Genomic DNA, 18,541 nt, shown 5'->3' with positions numbered 1-18,541 from the left:
AAAAGCAACTCATTTCTATTATTGAAAAATATATGAGGAGAAATAAATGATATAAAAAATAGATACACTAAAATATCTGCAAAATACACTTAACTGAATATATTTTGAATACATATTATTCTAGTGCTGTCAAGCGATTAATCGCATCCAAAATAAAAGTTTTTGTTTACTCGATATATGTGTGTGTTCTGTGTATATTTATTATGTATGTATAAATACACACACATACAGTAAATATTTTGAAAATATTTACGTGTATTTACATGTATATATTTATATTAATATAATTTATATTATATATAAATATATTTAAAATAGGCCTATAAACATTACATCTTTTTCTTAAATAGATACATGCATGTGTGTGTATTTATATATACATAATAAATATACACAGTACACACACATATATTATGTGAACAAAAACTTTTATTTCGGATGCGATTAATCGCGATTAATCGTTTGGCAGCACTAATTAGTACCAATATATTTTAATGATATACTGTATTTTTAACTTCACGTATGTCGTTTTCTTAAAAACAATGTTCTGTTCTTACAGGATAAACAATACAGCTGTTTGAATTTGAATTTGAGAATTCCAGCGCTTACATGACGTCACAAATATTTTCGAACGCTCAAATGAGACGCATTTCGTGATTGTATACATCTAGTTACTCTCAGGCGTCAGCCTATGCCTTTTTGAATTCGTTGCAGATTAAACCTATTAATAGAACTGAAAAGGAACATTGTGATAGACCTGTTACAATTTGCGAGCTGATGGATGCAATTAATCATTTGAAAAATTCCAAATCACCAGGTACTGATGGTTTGCCATCAGATTATTCTAGTGCTGTCAAGCGATTAATTGCATCCAAAATAAAAGTTTTTACTCACTCGATATATGTGTGTGTTCTGTGTATATTTATTATGTATGTATAAATACACACACATACAGTAAATATTTTGAAAATATTTACGTGTATTTACATGTATATATTTATATTAATATAATTTATATTATATATAAATATATTTAAAATAGGCCTATAAACATTACATCTTTTTCTTAAATAGATACATGCATGTGTGTGTATTTATATATACATAATAAATATACACAGTACACACACATATATTATGTGAACAAAAACTTTTATTTCGGATGCGATTAATCGCGATTAATCGTTTGGCAGCACTAATTAGTACCAATATATTTTAATGATATACTGTATTTTTAACTTCACGTATGTCGTTTTCTTAAAAACAATGTTCTGTTCTTACAGGATAAACAATACAGCTGTTTGAATTTGAATTTGAGAATTCCAGCGCTTACATGACGTCACAAATATTTTCGAACGCTCAAATGAGACGCATTTCGTGATTGTATACATCTAGTTACTCTCAGGCGTCAGCCTATGCCTTTTTGAATTCGTTGCAGATTAAACCTATTAATAGAACTGAAAAGGAACATTGTGATAGACCTGTTACAATTTGCGAGCTGATGGATGCAATTAATCATTTGAAAAATTCCAAATCACCAGGTACTGATGGTTTGCCATCAGAGTTCTATAAATTATTCTCCAAGGAATTGGCTCCCTTTCTTTTAGAGGTTTTTGTTGAAAGCATCAAAAAACAGTGTCTTCCACCCACTTTAACACAAGGTTTAATTGTATTGCTTCCCAAACTAAATAAAGACAGACAGTATATTGATAATTGGCACCCTATTTGTTTATTAAATAATGATTATAAACTGCTGGCCCAAATTTTAGCTAGAAGATTGAAAACAATTTTGGATTCAGTGATTGATGAATCACAATCGGGATTCATGAAAAATCGGCACATAACAAATAATATACGATTAGTTTTGAACATTTTGGAATATTCAGATCTGATTAATGATAATGGCTTTATATTATTTTTTAGACTTTAGTAAAGCATTTGATTCTATAGAACATCAGTTTATCCTTGATACTCTATAAAGAAATTTGATTTTGGTAATTTTTTTTCTACAACAATTGAAACTCTTTACAAAAATGGCAACTGTTCTATAAAGTTATTTAACGGTACTTCCCCTAGATTTGATATTTCTAAAGGAATTAGGCAGGGGTGCCCAGTATCTCCATACCTCTTTTTGTTAGTAAGTCAGCTTCTTTCCTCTCATATTAAATCAAGCCCACTGAGAGGTATCACTATTGTTGATAGAGAGATAAAAATGACACAATTAGCAGATGACACTATACTTTTTATTCAAAATGAGAATCAGATATCTGTGGCAGTTGATCTAATTGGCGAATTTTCAAGAGCATCTGGGGTATACTTAAATTTGACTAAATGTGAGCTTATGGCCATAAAGGAATGTCTCGAAACTAGCTATGATGGTGTTCCCTTAAAGAATGAGGTTCAATATCTTGGAATATTGATAAACATCAGACAAGAATTAACATCCAACAGTGGTCTCTGCCTAATATAATAAGTTCTTATATCTGTTTCTCTCTTAAATCACACAACAGTTCCGTAAGAGCTTTATTTCAACTAGACATTGTGTCTTTGCCTTATGTTTATTCATATTGGAATCAACTGACAGACAATATTGTTTGGAAAAAGGTTTGGTTAATACCTAATCAATATTTAATTACAAACAAGGTTAAGGAAGTATCATTCAAAATTATACACAGGATTTACCCCAGCCAAATATTATTTGGTCAAATTTAAATCTGATATTGATTTTAGTTGCTCCTTTTGTGTCAGTTGCCCTGAAACTGTGGTACATTTGTTTTGGCATTGCCCTTTCGTAAAACTATTTTGGCAAAATGTATGTAATTTTATTGTACAAAATATTGATCATCATTTTGTTTTGTTATGGAAAGATGTATTATTTGGTATATTGGATAACAGCAAAGAAAAGCACAGTCACGTTTACATGATAAATCTTATTTTTTTACATGCAAAATTTCATATTCACAAATGTAAGTTCTCATGCAAAAAAACTTGTTTTTTTTTTCTTTTAGGAAGGAAATGGAGCATTATATTGATACTATACGATTTTCTATGGAACAAAAAGCAAATAAAACGGTGAAAGTTTGTAAACGCTTTAATATTTTTATATACATTTTTATTTGTATACAGCCCCTCTAGTGTGAAATTGTTTATTTAATGTATAATGTTTATTGTTTATATCATGTATAGTGTTTGTCATATACATGTATTTTGATATATACAAAATAAAAGAGACGCATTTCGTGTAGCTAGAAGTAGGGGGCGCCCTAGATCGTAACCACGACCTTTTTATTTTTATTTTTATTTTTAATACGGTGTTTCCAACGATATACTCACCCCCACATTCTTCACACTTCACATTATATCTTCACACTTCACATTATATCTTCACACTTCACATTATATCTTCACACTTCAATCTCCAATGAAGACGCCATGAGCCTGAAAAAGAGAACTTAGGCTAGTTTTTGCTATTCAGTGATTAAAAGTTATTTAGTGTATTAGTTTGTAAAATGCATCATATTGTATGGTCTGTCTACTGTATGATTGCTTGTTATTCAGTGTATCGGTAACACAATACATAAGACTGAACAATACTTTTAAAGCATTTGTTTACCTTGATGTAAAAATGATGAAATATAAAATAAAAACAAAACACAGTTAGCATTGTTACGAAAAAAAAAAATCTAACAATGAACAACATCAAGGTTACCAGGATTACACCCAAAATTAATTTTCCTTCTGCAGAAGGAGAATTTGTAACGACATGAGGAGATGAGTGAGTAAACTAGGCTGCCGTCGATACAATCAGCTGTGCCGTAGGCTATTCTTATAATGTACCTGTACTTTTGATACTAGCTATATAGACTACTTTAATGTTAGTTATTTTAGTACATTTAGCCTTCTTACGTATTTTTCTGTCTTAATTCACTTGTCCATAGACGTCGGTTTTTATCTTACTTTTGTATTACTATTATTAGGTAGGCGTGTATGTACGTATCTGTGCTCCTTCTTCTTCTTCTTCTTCTGAATATTGTTAAAAACCATTATGCCTATGGAGAGTCCCCACAAGGATAGCTGACCAGACGTGTGTGTGTGTGTGTTTTAACCATAAAAATATGTCACACCAACAAACACTACATTCAATTGTTTATTGTATTGTATTGTATTGTATATCAGTGTGTGGGTGTGTGCTGGAAATTGTGAAAATGTTCCCAATTACTGTTTTCCAATAGCTTTAAAAAAGATTAAATGTTGATGATTTTTCTTCATATTTACATATTTCTATTTTCTTACATGTATGAATGCCATTGTGCAAAACTGAGTATTGAGACATGGGACAGTCAGGCTAGAGAAGTAAGAAAAAAAAAGTTTTTGTGGAATTATTTTGGATTCATCTGTTCAGCATGTTCAGTAAACTCCTAATTAGCTGCTTATTAATAGTTAGTAAGGTAGTTGTTAAGTTGAGGTATTGGGTAGGATTAGGGATGTAGAATATGGTCATGCAGAGTATGTGCTTTATAAGTACTAATAAACAGACAATATGTTAATAAAATAAGTTAATAGTGAGAATTAGTCCCTATACTAAAGTGTTACCATGCTTTCATAGATTTTTGTCGACAAAAAAAGTAGAAACAGATGTGAAACCTTTTGAAAGAGGTACATAGTTTATTTTAAACATATTTATTAATTACAGTTTTTCTTGAAGGGTTCATATTTGCAGTCATAAGTATGTGTTTTATTGGTGGAACACCAAAGATATTTTGGAAAAATGTCTTTGTTTGTTTGGCCATACAATGGGGTCAAATATTTTGGGGCTTCACTGATTTGTATTATATGGACAAAAACAGTTGAAAGAAAGTCATATAGGTTTGAGTAAATTATGATTTTTATGCATTCATTTTAGGGTGAACTATTCCTATTAAATGAATACATATTTAATGTATTTCTGTCAGGACCACTATCGTCAAAGATGATTGACAATTAGCATACAGTTTGGATTGGCGGTATGGCTATGTTCTGGATGGAGGAGGGTAATTAGCTATTGAGCAATGCGAAAACTGCTGATAATACTGCGGGACCTTATATATGAATGCTTAGATAGGTGTTGCATTCCCATAGGTTGATGGGGATCAGCTGAGAGTCAGCTGATGCGAGCTTGACTAACGTGACTTGCCAGAACTAACGCTACGCTAGATTTATGTAATTGAGTTATAGTCTGAGGATGGGTGGTTTTATGCAGCTTTAGTGCGGTCAAGTCATAGTGATCGTTTCTGTGGAATTGGAAATCTTGCTATATTCTAATAGTTGTGGGCCGTGAGTCGTCCCAATGTCTCAGTTCTGGTAACGGTTTCAAAGTGAGTGCCCAGTGTGTAAGGAAAAGTTTGGCATCTGCCTCTTTACATGGAGAGGTGAATTATGCATCCATTCACTCGAAGGCTGAATCCTGACTGACAGAGGAGGAGTTGGGGATGGAGGAGGGTAATTAGCTATTGAGCAATGCGAAAACTGCTGATAATACTGCGGGACCTTATATATGAATGCTTAGATAGGTGTTGCATTCCCATAGGTTGATGGGGATCAACTGAGAGTCAGCTGATGCGAGCTTGACTAACGTGACTTGCCAGAACTAACGCTACGCTAGATTTATGTAATTGAGTTATAGTCTGAGGATGGGTGGTTTTGCTATATCTTGCTATATTCTAATAGTTGTGGGCCGTGAGTCGTCCCAATGTCTCAGTTCTGGTAACGGTTTCAAAGTGAGTGCCCAGTGTGTAAGGAAAAGTTTGGCATCTGCCTCTTTACATGGAGAGGTGAATTATGCATCCATTCACTCACTCATAGGCAGATCTGTTTCACAGCGCCGCTCATTCATTAGACTCTCACTGTCTCTGATCTTCCCCAGACTGGAGGTATCTGAAGCCACGTGTGCATTATGAAGGAGAACAGGTCCTTGTGTCAGGTGGAGCAGCTGCCCTGTGCGTGTCTGCTAGACTGCCACCGACAGACCCACACCCGCAGCGCCGCAGGGGCCCCGATTCGACACAGAGCCAACGGGGCGGTGGGCGCCTTGTGCAACAGTCCTAACTGCGTGGTGGCCGCCAGGCTGGAGAACTCAGAGCAGGGGCGGCACGGGGCCGGCAGGGTCCTCGTCACCGGAGGGGCCGGATACTTTGGATTCAGGCTGGGCCGCGCTCTGGCAGGCCAAGGGGCCACGGTCTTACTCCTGGATCTCCACAAGCCGCCCTGGGATATCCCTAATGGAGCCGTCTTCCAGCAGGTAAAGTGAAACTGGAGAGGAGAGCATTGGGCTGAGAGGCGGTTGGGCAGCGGACTGTAACAGAAGCAGATGGGTGCCAGGTGCAGAGTACGCAAGGTGATGCAGGACAACGGCCTCGAGTTTCAGCGAAGAGTTTTTATGACTCTTCTCTGACGTGCTCGGGTGTCTCAGAGAAACCTTCAGGAAGAGCCGTGAAAGTGAATCTGAAGCTGCCATGTCAAACAGAGCTTGACAAAACCATGTTGTAGTTTAATGGTCTTAAAGGCAGCTTTTGCAACTGGTGGGTTGTGACCAAAAAGTGTGGGCCAGGTCTGTTCTTACAGCAGGAGGGAAAAACAATATTAAATGCAACTAATAATATCATGGTTTAGAATAGCAAAATAATTTGTACCATGTTGCAACTTGATGTCCAATGAAAGAAAACCAGTTGAGAACCAGTAAGTTTTAGATGATATATGATGATCCAAAAATATTTACATGCTTCCATCAATCTAGAAACATTGTCTAAAAGTAAGCAAAAAGTAATTATTTAAGCAAATTGTTGTGGTTCTATTTATGCCAAATCTAAGCAAATTAATAAATAATTTCTGCACAGATTGTATTCTTTTTTTTACATTGCTGTTATTGAATAAGCATTGTTATAATTTTGTACATCTGTGTGTGTTTTACTTCAAGATTGATATCCGGGATTATGATGCCCTGTATAGGATCTGTGCGGGAGTGGACGTTATTTATCACACTGCTTCCTATGGGATGTCAGGACCTGAACAGGTCAGTGAGAATAGCATGCATCTAATGAGAGTTCGGTTTATATCTCTGAGACAGAACCAATTAAATATATTGCATGTGACATTACTTGAGTCCCTATTATGCATTGAATTACAGTATATTAGTATATACACATTTTAAAGTGCATAAAACAGGCCATATCACATCATTAAAATTGTTTGCTTGTATTGTATTTATGTTCATAAGAACTCATATGGGTGATTCTTCACTTAGCTTTTAATTATTTATTCGCTTTTTTTTTACAGGATGGATTATAGTTTTAACGTGGAGTGTACTTGTGTTACATTTGCTATACTATCCTTATTTAAGACTTGCCTCCCACTCATATTTTAACTTCCCAAATATAATACATTTATAAATACTGTCAAAAATTCTATTTTGCACTTTTCATAAAAACCCTAAAAATCATATTTTATATTATAAGTTTTATAACAAAGAACTGTTATGTTATGGCGTATTATGTCCATAAACAACACAATGAACGATAATCAGATATTCATTCCATGACATGTGATAAACGATTCGTTTTTTAATATAACACTAGCATTATTTTCACATTTGTATTATTCTGAGTGTGAAGGAGTGTACTGCTGTCATACCATACTGAAGTGAAATATGCTGGTCATGTATTTTCATGCTCTGCAGCTGAAGAAAAAGCAGATTGAATCAGTCAATGTTTGCGGCACGGACAATGTCATAAACGGTGAGCTGTCATCATTTGATTTACTGATACTGCAACTAATTGGACCTGTTATCCAAATAATGAGTGAAATGGTGTTTATAATATTTCCCATTAGATGTTCCTAATATTGTTCTAAATATAGTGAGCTGTCTATGAAGGTGCACTTCCGATGTGCAGATTATGAGATGCCCATGTTTGACCAAATTCACAGGCAACATCGTGTGTATCTTTCGTAAAAAAGGACCAAGAACTCATTGTGACAAGATCAGTGAAAAAAATTGAGAAAGTGGACAAAGCAAAGAAATTTAAAAGTTGAATGTAACTTAAAATATGCTATTTTGGCCAATATTAGTGTGTGCTGAATATTTAGTTTTGGTTGGTGGTTGTAGTCTGTACGGAGCGGGGCATCTCTAGACTCATCTACACCAGCACAGTCAATGTGGCGTTTGCTGGCCGGCCCATCGAGGATGGAGATGAAGACTCAGTTCCCTGTGTGCCGCTGGACATGGTGAGACGGACACTGAGTGTGTTGTGATTTACTCTGCATTCAGCCATTTTCTGAAGTGTTCATATTGCTACATCAGGAGATCCATTTTTAAAAAAATCATTTTTAAATTAACTTTGGTGTGGTGGCTCAGGGCTAATAACCGGAAGATGTTGGTTTGATCTTTGCAAGAAGAAAGCCACGAGCCCTTCATCAAGATACTTAACCACAGTATAAAAACATGGGGGGGGAAAAAAAATCGAAATTGCACCAGACCTAAGTCTTATCTAAGGTTGCAAGAAGAAGCACCTTCAGAAAATGTGAAAATCTTATCTTCCTTTAACCATATCCAATTTTTAATTAACACAAACCGATCTGTTACATTAGTGAGCATTGTGATCATAGGCATCAGATGTGGATGACTTTCACTAGGGATAAGTGTGTCATGTTTGATGAACTCTGTGCTCCTGTGTGCTCCGCTTCACTGTCCTGAAGAACAGTAGACTGAAGTTAAGGAAGGTTAATGGAATCAAATTAGTCCACCTGACACCTCACTCGTGTGATGAAGCCCGAAGTGCTACAGAAGTCACCTTCTTTTGTCTGCAGACTTCATACATGAATACATAACATCTGATAAATCATACAACGGTACAGCTTACACACTCAGATTTCACTTGTGCTCATTTTCGGCCGAGGACGGGTGATTATATGATATGATATGATTATATTATATTATATTATATTATTACAGTGGACACTTCATAGTCTGAGCAATTTTACTTGAGAATTTTCATTTTAGAGCTGATGTCCCAAAATTAAGTAATTTTATAGTTTGGAAATGCTGATCAGGTCTTGTCATTTGTTTAATTTTTTGTGTTGTTTTGTTTGTTCTCTCTTCAAGCACATAGACCATTACTCCAGAACTAAAGCTATCGCTGAACGCATGGTGCTCGCTGCCAATGGAAGATCAATAAAAGGTACGGAAATGGAAACTTGTTGGTCTCTGAAGTCGATCCTGTTATTGCGCACAATAGCAATAAGCGCAAGTGGTATCATGTACCCTGCTCATATCGTGTGTGTGTGTGTGTGTGTCCACTGCTGTTGAGGTACTGAGGTAACGGCTGCTATGGTAATGACCACAGCCTGCAACCCAAGCCAACCAGACCCGCTGACACTGTTTTAAATTTAGACCTAGGCTTAATAATAAAGCCAAGCACTGGGTAAATTTGTCGCTGGTGTGAAGCTTGTTTTGTGTGTTTGGGTTCTGTGCTAATAATCACACACCTCCTTTCAGAACACATAGTGAGAAGCAACTTTTTATCAGGAACATTGCTATTTTAAGCAGTGTGAATTAAATATACATTTAATTTTTTTTATCACTTTGATTCTGGTTTATTTGTTGAACACATCCAGATTAGTAGGATTACATTTCTTTGATATCATGAGTAAAACCAAAAAAGTACTACAGTATATATTAGCCAGTGCTGTAACACCATGTGCAATGGTATTCTCCAAGTACCTTGAAGTATTGTATGAATTATATAGCAGAAAATACCAGAGGAAATATTACTGGTCAGTTGTTGCTTTTTCATATCTTTTTTTCTCATGGAGTTCTCTCTTATGTTTTCATATTTAAATTCTGAAAAAAAAAACACATTTTTTTTTTTAAATAGGCTCAAAAAAGTCAATTCAGATTCAATTTAATTTTATATTATATTTATAATTTTTTGCATATTTTTTGCCTTTATGTAGACAGAATTCTGTAGAAACAAAGTGATAGAGAGACAGGACCACAAGCCGTGATTCAAACTCGGGTCTTGTTTAGATTATATTTAGGCATCTATTTATTTATTTCTAAAAATGAAAAAAATAATGTAGGTCACTGATGAATTTGTTATGTAATATTGAGGTATTGTTGTTTTAGGTGGTGGTCTTCTTCACTCATGTGTCCTGCGCCCCTCTGGTATTTATGGTCCTGAAGAGAGAAGACATTTACACAGGGTGATGGTGAGTCCTCTCATTCTCTCTCAATTATCCCTGTTCCATCTTTACCCTTTTCCTCCTTTACTCTCTCTCTCTCTCTCTTTCTCTCTCTCTCTCTCTCTCTCACACACACACACACACACACACACAGGTCCCAGACAGTTGTACTCTGCAGCCTCAGCTGTGCCACTGTGCCCAGAGCTGTACAATATTAATGGAGTCTGTGAGAGGCTCCTGTTACAGACTGTGCTTTAAACTGTGCCTGTACATACAGACACATGATTGTCAGTGCTTCTGCTGTAACTCTACAGATAGGCACGACTGTCTGTGCTTTTCGCTGTAACTCTACAGACATACACAAATGTCTGCACTTCTGCTGTGACTCTACAGACATACACGGTTGTCTGTGCTTCTGCTGTAACTCTACAGACATACACAAATGTCTGCTTCTGCTGTGACTCTACAGACATACACAACTGTCTGTGCTTCTGCTGTGACACTAGAGACATACACGACTGTCTGTGCTTCTGCTGTAACTCTACAGACATAAACCTTACTGTCTGTGCTTCTGCTGTAACTCTACAGGCATACACACGACTGCCTGTGCTTCTGCTGTAACTTTACAGACATACATACAACTGTCTGTGCTTCTGCTGTAACTCTACAGACATACATGACTGTCTGTGCTTCTGCTGTAACTCTACAGACATGCACGACTGTCTGTGCTTCTGCTGTAACTCTACAGACATACATGACTGTCTGTGCTTCTGCTGTAACTCTACAGACATGCACGACTGTCTGTGCTTCTGCTGTAACTCTACAGACATACATGACTGTCTGTGCTTCTGCTGTAACTCTACAGACATGCACGACTGTCTGTGCTTCTGCTGTAACTCTACAGACATACATGACTGTCTGTGCTTCTGCTGTAACTCTACAGACATACACGAATGTCTGCACTTCTGCTGTGACTCTACAGACATACACGACTATCTGTGCTTCTGCTGTGACTCTACAGACATATATGACTGTCTGTGCTCCTGCTGTGACTCTACAGACATACATGACTGCCTGTGCTTCTGCTGTGACTCTACAGACAAACATGATTGCCTGTGCTTCTGCTGTGACTCTACAGACATACATACAACTGTCTGTGCTTCTGCTTACACGAATGTCTGCACTTCTGCTGTGACTCTACAGACATACACGACTATCTGTGCTTCTGTTGTGACTCTACAGACATACATGACTGTCTGTGCTTCTGTTGTAACTCTACAGACATACATGCCTGTCTGTGCTTCTGCTGTGATTCTACAGACATACATGATTTTCTGTGCTCCTGTTGTGACTCTACAGACTTACACGAATCTCTGTGCTTCTGTTATGACTTTACAGACATATGTGACTGTCTGTGCTTCTGCTGTGACTCTACAGACATGCACACAACTGTCTGTGCTTCTGTTGTGACTCTACAGACATACACGACTGGATGTGCTTCTGTTGTGACTCTACAGACATACATGCCTGTCTGTGCTTCTGCTGTGATTCTACAGACATACATGATTTTCTGTGCTCCTGTTGTGACTCTACAGACTTACACGAATCTCTGTGCTTCTGTTATGACTTTACAGACATATGTGACTGTCTGTGCTTCTGCTGTGACTCTACAGACATGCACACAACTGTCTGTGCTTCTGTTGTGACTCTACAGACATACACGACTGGATGTGCTTCTGTTGTGACTCTACAGACATACATGCCTGTCTGTGCTTCTGCTGTGATTCTACAGACATACATGATTTTCTGTGCTCCTGTTGTGACTCTACAGACTTACACGAATCTCTGTGCTTCTGTTATGACTTTACAGACATATGTGACTGTCTGTGCTTCTGCTGTGACTCTACAGACATGCACACAACTGTCTGTGCTTCTGTTGTGACTCTACAGACATACACGACTGGATGTGCTTCTGTTGTGACTCTACAGACACACACGACTGTCTGTGCTTCTGCTATGACTCTACAGACATACACAACTGTCTGTGCTTCTGTTGTGACTCTACAGACACACACGACTGTCTGTGCTTCTCTTATGACTCTACAGACATACACATGACTGTCTGTGCTTCTGTTGTGACTCTACAGACACACACGACTGTCTGTGCTTCTGCTATGACTCTACAGACATACACAACTGTCTGTGCTTCTGTTGTGACTCTACAGACATATACGACTGTCTGTGCTTCTGCTGTGACTCTACAGACATACACACGACTGCCTGTGCTTGGGCTGTCAGTGTACATACAGACACATGCATGTCTTTTCTACCTCATGTACCTTCACATTCTTGTGTCCCTCAGTTAGAGAGTGTTGTTATCTCTGTGAAGTCTTGAGTGCTGAATACAGAGACAAAGTTTTTTTATTCTCTTCTCTTCTCTTTTTTAGGTGAATGTGGAGAGGAGGTTGTTCAGCTTTCATTTTGGGGACCCTAATGCCAAGATGAACTGGGTACATGTGGATAATCTGGTGATGGCTCATGTTTTAGCAGCAGAAGCACTCACTGCAGATAAAGCTTTTGTGGCGGTATGTGTGGAATGATAGAATTTATTTTCTTATTACAATCAGCAGTTTTGAACCCAGATCAGTTATAATGTATTGTGAATTTGTGATTTTTTTTTTTAGAGTGGACAGGTTTATTTTATCAATGATGGGGAGTCTGTCAATGTCTTTGAATGGTTGACACCTCTGGTGAGTAGCAATCAAACCAAGTATTTATAATTAATGCATGTATATTACAATTATGTACTATTTTAAGGAACTGTACCTTTATTTATCTGCAGTTTGAAAGACTAGGTTATGGTCGGCCATTGATTCACCTTCCTGTTTCTCTGGTCTACTCAGCAGGTATGACTAAAGTGAAATTAAAATGTACACATTTTATAAAAATAAATAAATAAATTTAAAAAAAATCTTTTTTTTTGAAAATACAGCTGTATCACACATTCTTGTTTTCTTCAGCAATTTTGATGGAGCGACTGCATGTGGCTCTGAGTCCTATAATGGAAATTCCATTACTTCTGACAAGAAACGAGGTAAATATGTTTCCTCCAGCCTTCACTGCATTATGTCTACAGTTTTCTCTAATCACTTTTTCCTAATTAAGTTGTTTTGATGCCATCTTGAAAAGCAGCGTGACATTGCAGTTTCCCTTCGCTGTTTATAAGTAATTAAACTGTGTTAACAAACAGAGAGCTCAGAAAAAAGAAACACATCTAGAGGAGCAGTTTTATTTATTTTATTAATTTTTTTATGCAAGTAGATAGGGCTGGGTGATATATTGGATACTTGTGAGTGTCACAATAACTTTGATATTTATTATTTTACCATTTTATAGTTTCACATTAAACTGTTTAATGTTTGAGAATCTGACTTGAGATTAAAGTATGCTCCTGGACTACCTAAATTGAATTCAGCAATAAATAGAAATAAACGTCAAGTGGAATAATGGAGGGATGCTGGAAAAATTGAGGTGTCGTTTATACACGCTTACTCATTCATTGCATTTGACATGATTAGATGAACACGCTTCCCACAAACCTCTGTTTAGATTTTCTTTATTACATTTTTAAAGACCATTATTCATTGGTCAAAGCTGGTTTCTCTAAAGCAGAGGTCTTCACCTCTGCTTCTGGAGACCCACTGTCCTGAAGAGTTTATCTTTAACCCTAGTCATGCGCACCTGAACTGGTAGGCGCATATAAAGAAGCCTTGCAAAAATAATGGAAACATATTCATATCTATATTGAATACCAACAAATCAACATATGATTGTAAGAATTTTATAATTTAAGCTATATTGCTACTGCCAGATGTATGTGTGTGAGATACACTGAAGATGTTGGTGTCATGGTGACAACTATAGCCTGAGTAAGGCATCTTAGGTTACCATCACCATAGGTACTTCCTTAAACTCTCCTTCACATGCACGGCAGCTCTAGTACTCCTGAACTTAACGTAATGAACAGAGTTTACATTCTGTAATTAGACAGGTCTGATAAATCATATGGGCAATCATCTGTGTCTGTGAAACACATTGTGTCTCCTCCAGCTGTTTAAATATCACAGTTGATTCTGAGAGGGTAGTTAAGGGTGACAAACAAGTTGGCATAAAGGCAGAGCAAGAAAGAGTTAAGTTAGTGGAGCTGGGCGTGCACTGGCGTTGTGTCATGCATTAGTCATGAGAAACAGAAGCCACGAGCTGAAGGGGCAATTCTGGTCAGATGGCGGCAGGTTTGATGATTGCATTGTGAATAAAACATGAGACACCAGCTTCTTGCTGGATCTTTGAGTTTGAGACAGACAAGTGCCACTGAGGAAAGAAACCCACCCACACACTTAAATGAAACCAGGAAATGGGTATATCAAACACAATGGCAATCCCCATCCCAGTTTCTGATCCAAATCTTATTGTCTATTCAGTGGCCTCAAATCTAATGGGACACTTTTGGGCACTTAAAGGTATAGTTCACCCAAAAATGAAAATTAATTATATTAACTATCCAGTGTCTAAGTCAGTGGTTCTGAAACCTGTCCTGGAGGACCCCTAGCCTGCACATTTTGTATCGGTGTGTTACAAACAGGATATATCGCCCTCCGAAGGGCACTTCGGAGGGAAAACAGTCATGGCCGCCATATTGAAGGGTCGTTCCAAACCGAAGTGCTCAAAACTGGCCACTTCAAAGGGCCCTTCGGAATGAAGGATTTCAAAGGGTACAACTGATGGACACTTCGAGCTCCCATGAGCAGGTGTGTTTAATTGGGGTTGGAGCTAAACTCTTCAGGACACCGGCCCTCCAGGACCGAGTTTGGGCACCCCTGGATTAGGGCATAGGGATGTGCCCTTCTGAATGGAACGCAGGGTATGTCTCCCTTATCTTACGCACCTGATTCAACTCATTAGCTCGTTAGTAGAGACTGCAAGACATGAATTGGGTGTGTCTGGATAAGGGAGACATACAAAATGTGCAGGGCTAGGGGTCCTCCAGGACAGGTTTGAGAACCCCTGCTTTAAGTCACACTTAATAATTACAATAGATGAAGGGTTCACGAAGGCATAACCTCATTCCATATAGCATAAAATTTAGTACAAAAAACATAAAGTTAAATTAAATTGATAGTATTAATTATAAAAATAATAGAATGATAAACACAGATAAAAAAAACAACAATTATAAGCCAAACAATACAAATATAGAACCCTAACTAATAACAGTTAAGTAATAACTATTGTGTGAACAGTATATTTTTGGATTAGCTTTTTAGGATAGTGAATTGAATTTTGGCATTGTTCTCGAATTGACTGAGGTGCATTCATTTCACTGGAGTGGAATCAGTTTCAGCCTTTGGAATCGACTCTCGATTCCGAACACCTCAAACCTGGAAAACTGATCAAGTTTTCAACCCAATTGCTAGGCCTGAACTAGCTAATACTGTAAATCAGCAGCCGAATAAAGAAGATGACTTGCACAAGTATTTTATGTATTTTTAAAATACACAAATGCCAAACTTATGTACATGGTGTACTTCGAAACAAATTACATTTGAGTGTTTTGTATTTCAGCCATTGTTTGGAAGAGACTGTTAGAAGTATAAACCGTGCTTTGTGGTGTTTTGTCCACTAGATGGCGACAGTCAGATTCATAACATGTTCTCATCATGGGATTATTTGGAGGTTGACGCCTAAAGTCAATCGATTTGGAGTATAGTTGGAAGGAAGCAAGGTTTTGTTGTCTTTTAACTGATCCAGCTAACCAATTTGTTTAAACAAATAGGTGGCATCACCTATTTAATATTCATGAGCTAAGCTGATAAGGTTTATATCGTGGCCCCTCACCCAGCACACACTTTTTAGATGGCTCCAATGGCCCTGGTCTAGACAGCAGTGTGTGTTGGGTCAGGGGCATCTGCTCTGGCTCTCGGCCCAGTGGAGATTTTCCATGTAGATACCCAATCTGCAGGCTGGTAAGGGGAGAGAGACTGTGGGGGCATTTCATCGTGCTAGGAGAGCACGGGTACAGAGCAGCTTTATGTAAAAGTAATGCCAGGTAAAAGGAGGTCATTAAAGCCATTAGTAAATGTGAAGCCCTCAGAATCCGATCTGTGAGTCCATCTCTCAGCGTAGAGTTCGGCTTTAAGACAACCTGACGGTGACACTTTTTAAAGTGATAGTAGTTCAATAATAGACTTAGAAACTACTTAAGAGTGAACTGAATGTAATGTTTCCACACACTTAACTGCATGTTATTTACAATTAAATGAAAATGTATTATAGTTTAAATTCATATTAAATGCAACTTGTTGAGCTTAAGAGTGATTTTTTGACCCACCTATATAGCATGTATTTAGTACATCTTTATTTCATAACTACATCTATTGTCCGTGAAATATGCTTAATATTTCAAGCTTATATAGTAAACTAAAATGCTTTAACGTAATTTCTTTTGAAACTTGTATGACATGTATTCAAATCTATTTAGGATTACACATTAGGGTTAGATGATGATGTAGTTTAAGTAAAATATACTAACTTAAAATGTAATATCACATAAAACACTACAGTTAAAATTCTAATCAAGCACTCCACATGTGCTTTAGTATTTTAGTCAACACATCACAAATAAGTGTCTTTAAATCATGACAAAAGATTATTAAAACTTGTACATTAAAGTTAAAACCTTTATTTTGACATTAAGTGCAGGTTTAAAGTGTATTAAGGAAGAACTTAAGTATGTTAAGAAAAACAGTTCACTCTCTTTAAGCTCACTTAAAGCAGCCTTTTAATGAAGTTAAACAACTTTTTAATTTATTTTGACATTAAGTGCAGGTTTAAAGTGTATTAAGAAAGAACTTAAGTATGTTAAGAATTTAAACAACTTTTTACCTTCATTTTGACATTAAGTGCAGGTTTAAAGTGTATTAAGAAAGAACTTAAGTATGTTAAGAAAAACAGTTCACTCTCTTTAAGTGCACTTAAAGCAGCCTTTTAATGAATTTAAACAACTTTTTAATTGATTAATGTTATTTGTTTTTAAGTACAGTTTTTAAAATATGCTTCTACGATTTGAAGCACACATTCAGCACAGTTAAGCGCACTTCTTTTTCAAGAGAAAGCAGCACAGTTGTGCTTTGAAAGCTTGTGTGTTTGATGTGTACAGCAGGTGAACGGACCTTACTATCATCTCATCTCTGTCTCAGCTGAACTCTTAGCATGTTCATGGCCATCTGACCTCTGCATCTCTCTCAGGTGAGAAACATTGCTGTCAGTCACACCTTTAAAATCGAGAAGGCGCAGCGAGAACTGGGCTTCAGTCCTAAGAAGTACAGTCTGACCGACTCGGTGGATCAGTACCTGCGGAGCCGTGCGCCGCGTTCAGCTGCGTCATTTCCGAACACACAGTACCTCTTCCTGCTGATCCTGATGGGATTCATCGCCCTCATGATCTGCTCTGCAGGACGGGAATAATAAGCCTTAAAATTTCTCTCGCAGGTGAGAAACATTGCTGTCAGTCACACCTTTAAAAGCGAGAAGGCGCAGCGAGAACTGGGCTTCAGTCCTAAGAAGTACAGTCTGACCGACTCGGTGGATCAGTACCTGCGGAGCCGTGCGCCGCGTTCAGTTGCGTCATTTCCGAACACACAGTACCTCTTCCTGCTGCTCCTGCTGCTCCTGATGGGATTCATCGCCCTCATGATCTGCTCTGCAGGACGGGAATAATAAGCCTTAATATTTCAGTCTCACTTGAAGAGAAATCTAATGGATCACTTGTAGGGTTTGAACTAGGGCTGGGCGATAATTGCTGGGTTTGTCCCTATTTTACCCAGCACTGGGTTGTATTTAACCCAGCATTTTTTTAAATGTAATATCACATAAAACACTACAGTTAAAATTCTAATCAAGTACTCCACATGTGCTTTAGTATTTTAGTCAACACATCACAAATAAGTGTATTTAAAGCATGACAAAAGATTATTAAAACTTGTACATTAAAGTTAAAACCTTTATTTTGACATTATTAAGTGCAGGTTTAAAGTGTACTTAAGTATGTTAAGAAAAACAGTTCACTCTCTTTAAGTGCACTTAAAGCAGCCTTTTAATGAATTTAAGCAACTTTTTAATAAATTAATGTTATTTGTTTTTAAGTACAGTTTTTAAAATATGCTTCTACGATTTGAAGCACACATTCAGCACAGTTAAGCGCACTTCTTTTTCAAGAGAAAGCAGCACAGTTGTGCTTTGAAAGCTTGTGTGTTTGATGTGTACAGCAGGT

At 37.2% G+C, this 18,541-nt stretch overlaps 1 protein-coding gene across 1 annotated transcript; it reads left to right on the top strand.

The window, feature by feature from the left end:
- The first annotated feature begins 4,286 nt into the window (after nt 1-4,286).
- sdr42e2 (short chain dehydrogenase/reductase family 42E, member 2) lies at nt 4,287-17,736 on the top strand. The gene is made up of 12 exons (XM_016536500.1): nt 4,287-4,353; nt 5,903-6,277; nt 6,953-7,048; nt 7,712-7,769; nt 8,138-8,256; nt 9,134-9,209; nt 10,157-10,239; nt 12,660-12,797; nt 12,897-12,962; nt 13,055-13,118; nt 13,233-13,306; nt 17,518-17,736. Exons 2-12 carry the CDS (start codon nt 5,933-5,935, stop codon nt 17,734-17,736), a joined length of 1,338 nt encoding a protein of 445 aa, XP_016391986.1. The 5' UTR covers nt 4,287-4,353; nt 5,903-5,932.
- Nucleotides 17,737-18,541: the final 805 nt, after the last annotated feature.

The sequence above is a fragment of the Sinocyclocheilus rhinocerous genome, unplaced genomic scaffold (assembly GCF_001515625.1).
Source record: "Sinocyclocheilus rhinocerous isolate Xijiao unplaced genomic scaffold, SAMN03320098_v1.1 scaffold1447, whole genome shotgun sequence".
Classification (NCBI taxonomy): Eukaryota; Metazoa; Chordata; class Actinopteri; order Cypriniformes; family Cyprinidae; genus Sinocyclocheilus; species Sinocyclocheilus rhinocerous.
The sequence above is the reverse complement of the archived record's forward strand: the minus strand, read 5'-3'. Positions and strand labels throughout refer to the sequence as shown.

Coding starts and splice junctions, on each gene's coding strand:
- sdr42e2 (XM_016536500.1), top strand. CDS start 5,933: ATGAAGGAGAACAGGTCCTTGTGTCAGGTGGAGCAGCTGCCCTGTGCG. Junction 6,278..6,952: donor ATGGAGCCGTCTTCCAGCAG/GTAAAGTGAAAC, acceptor TTTTACTTCAAG/ATTGATATCCGGGATTATGA. Junction 9,210..10,156: donor CAATGGAAGATCAATAAAAG/GTACGGAAATGG, acceptor TTGTTGTTTTAG/GTGGTGGTCTTCTTCACTCA.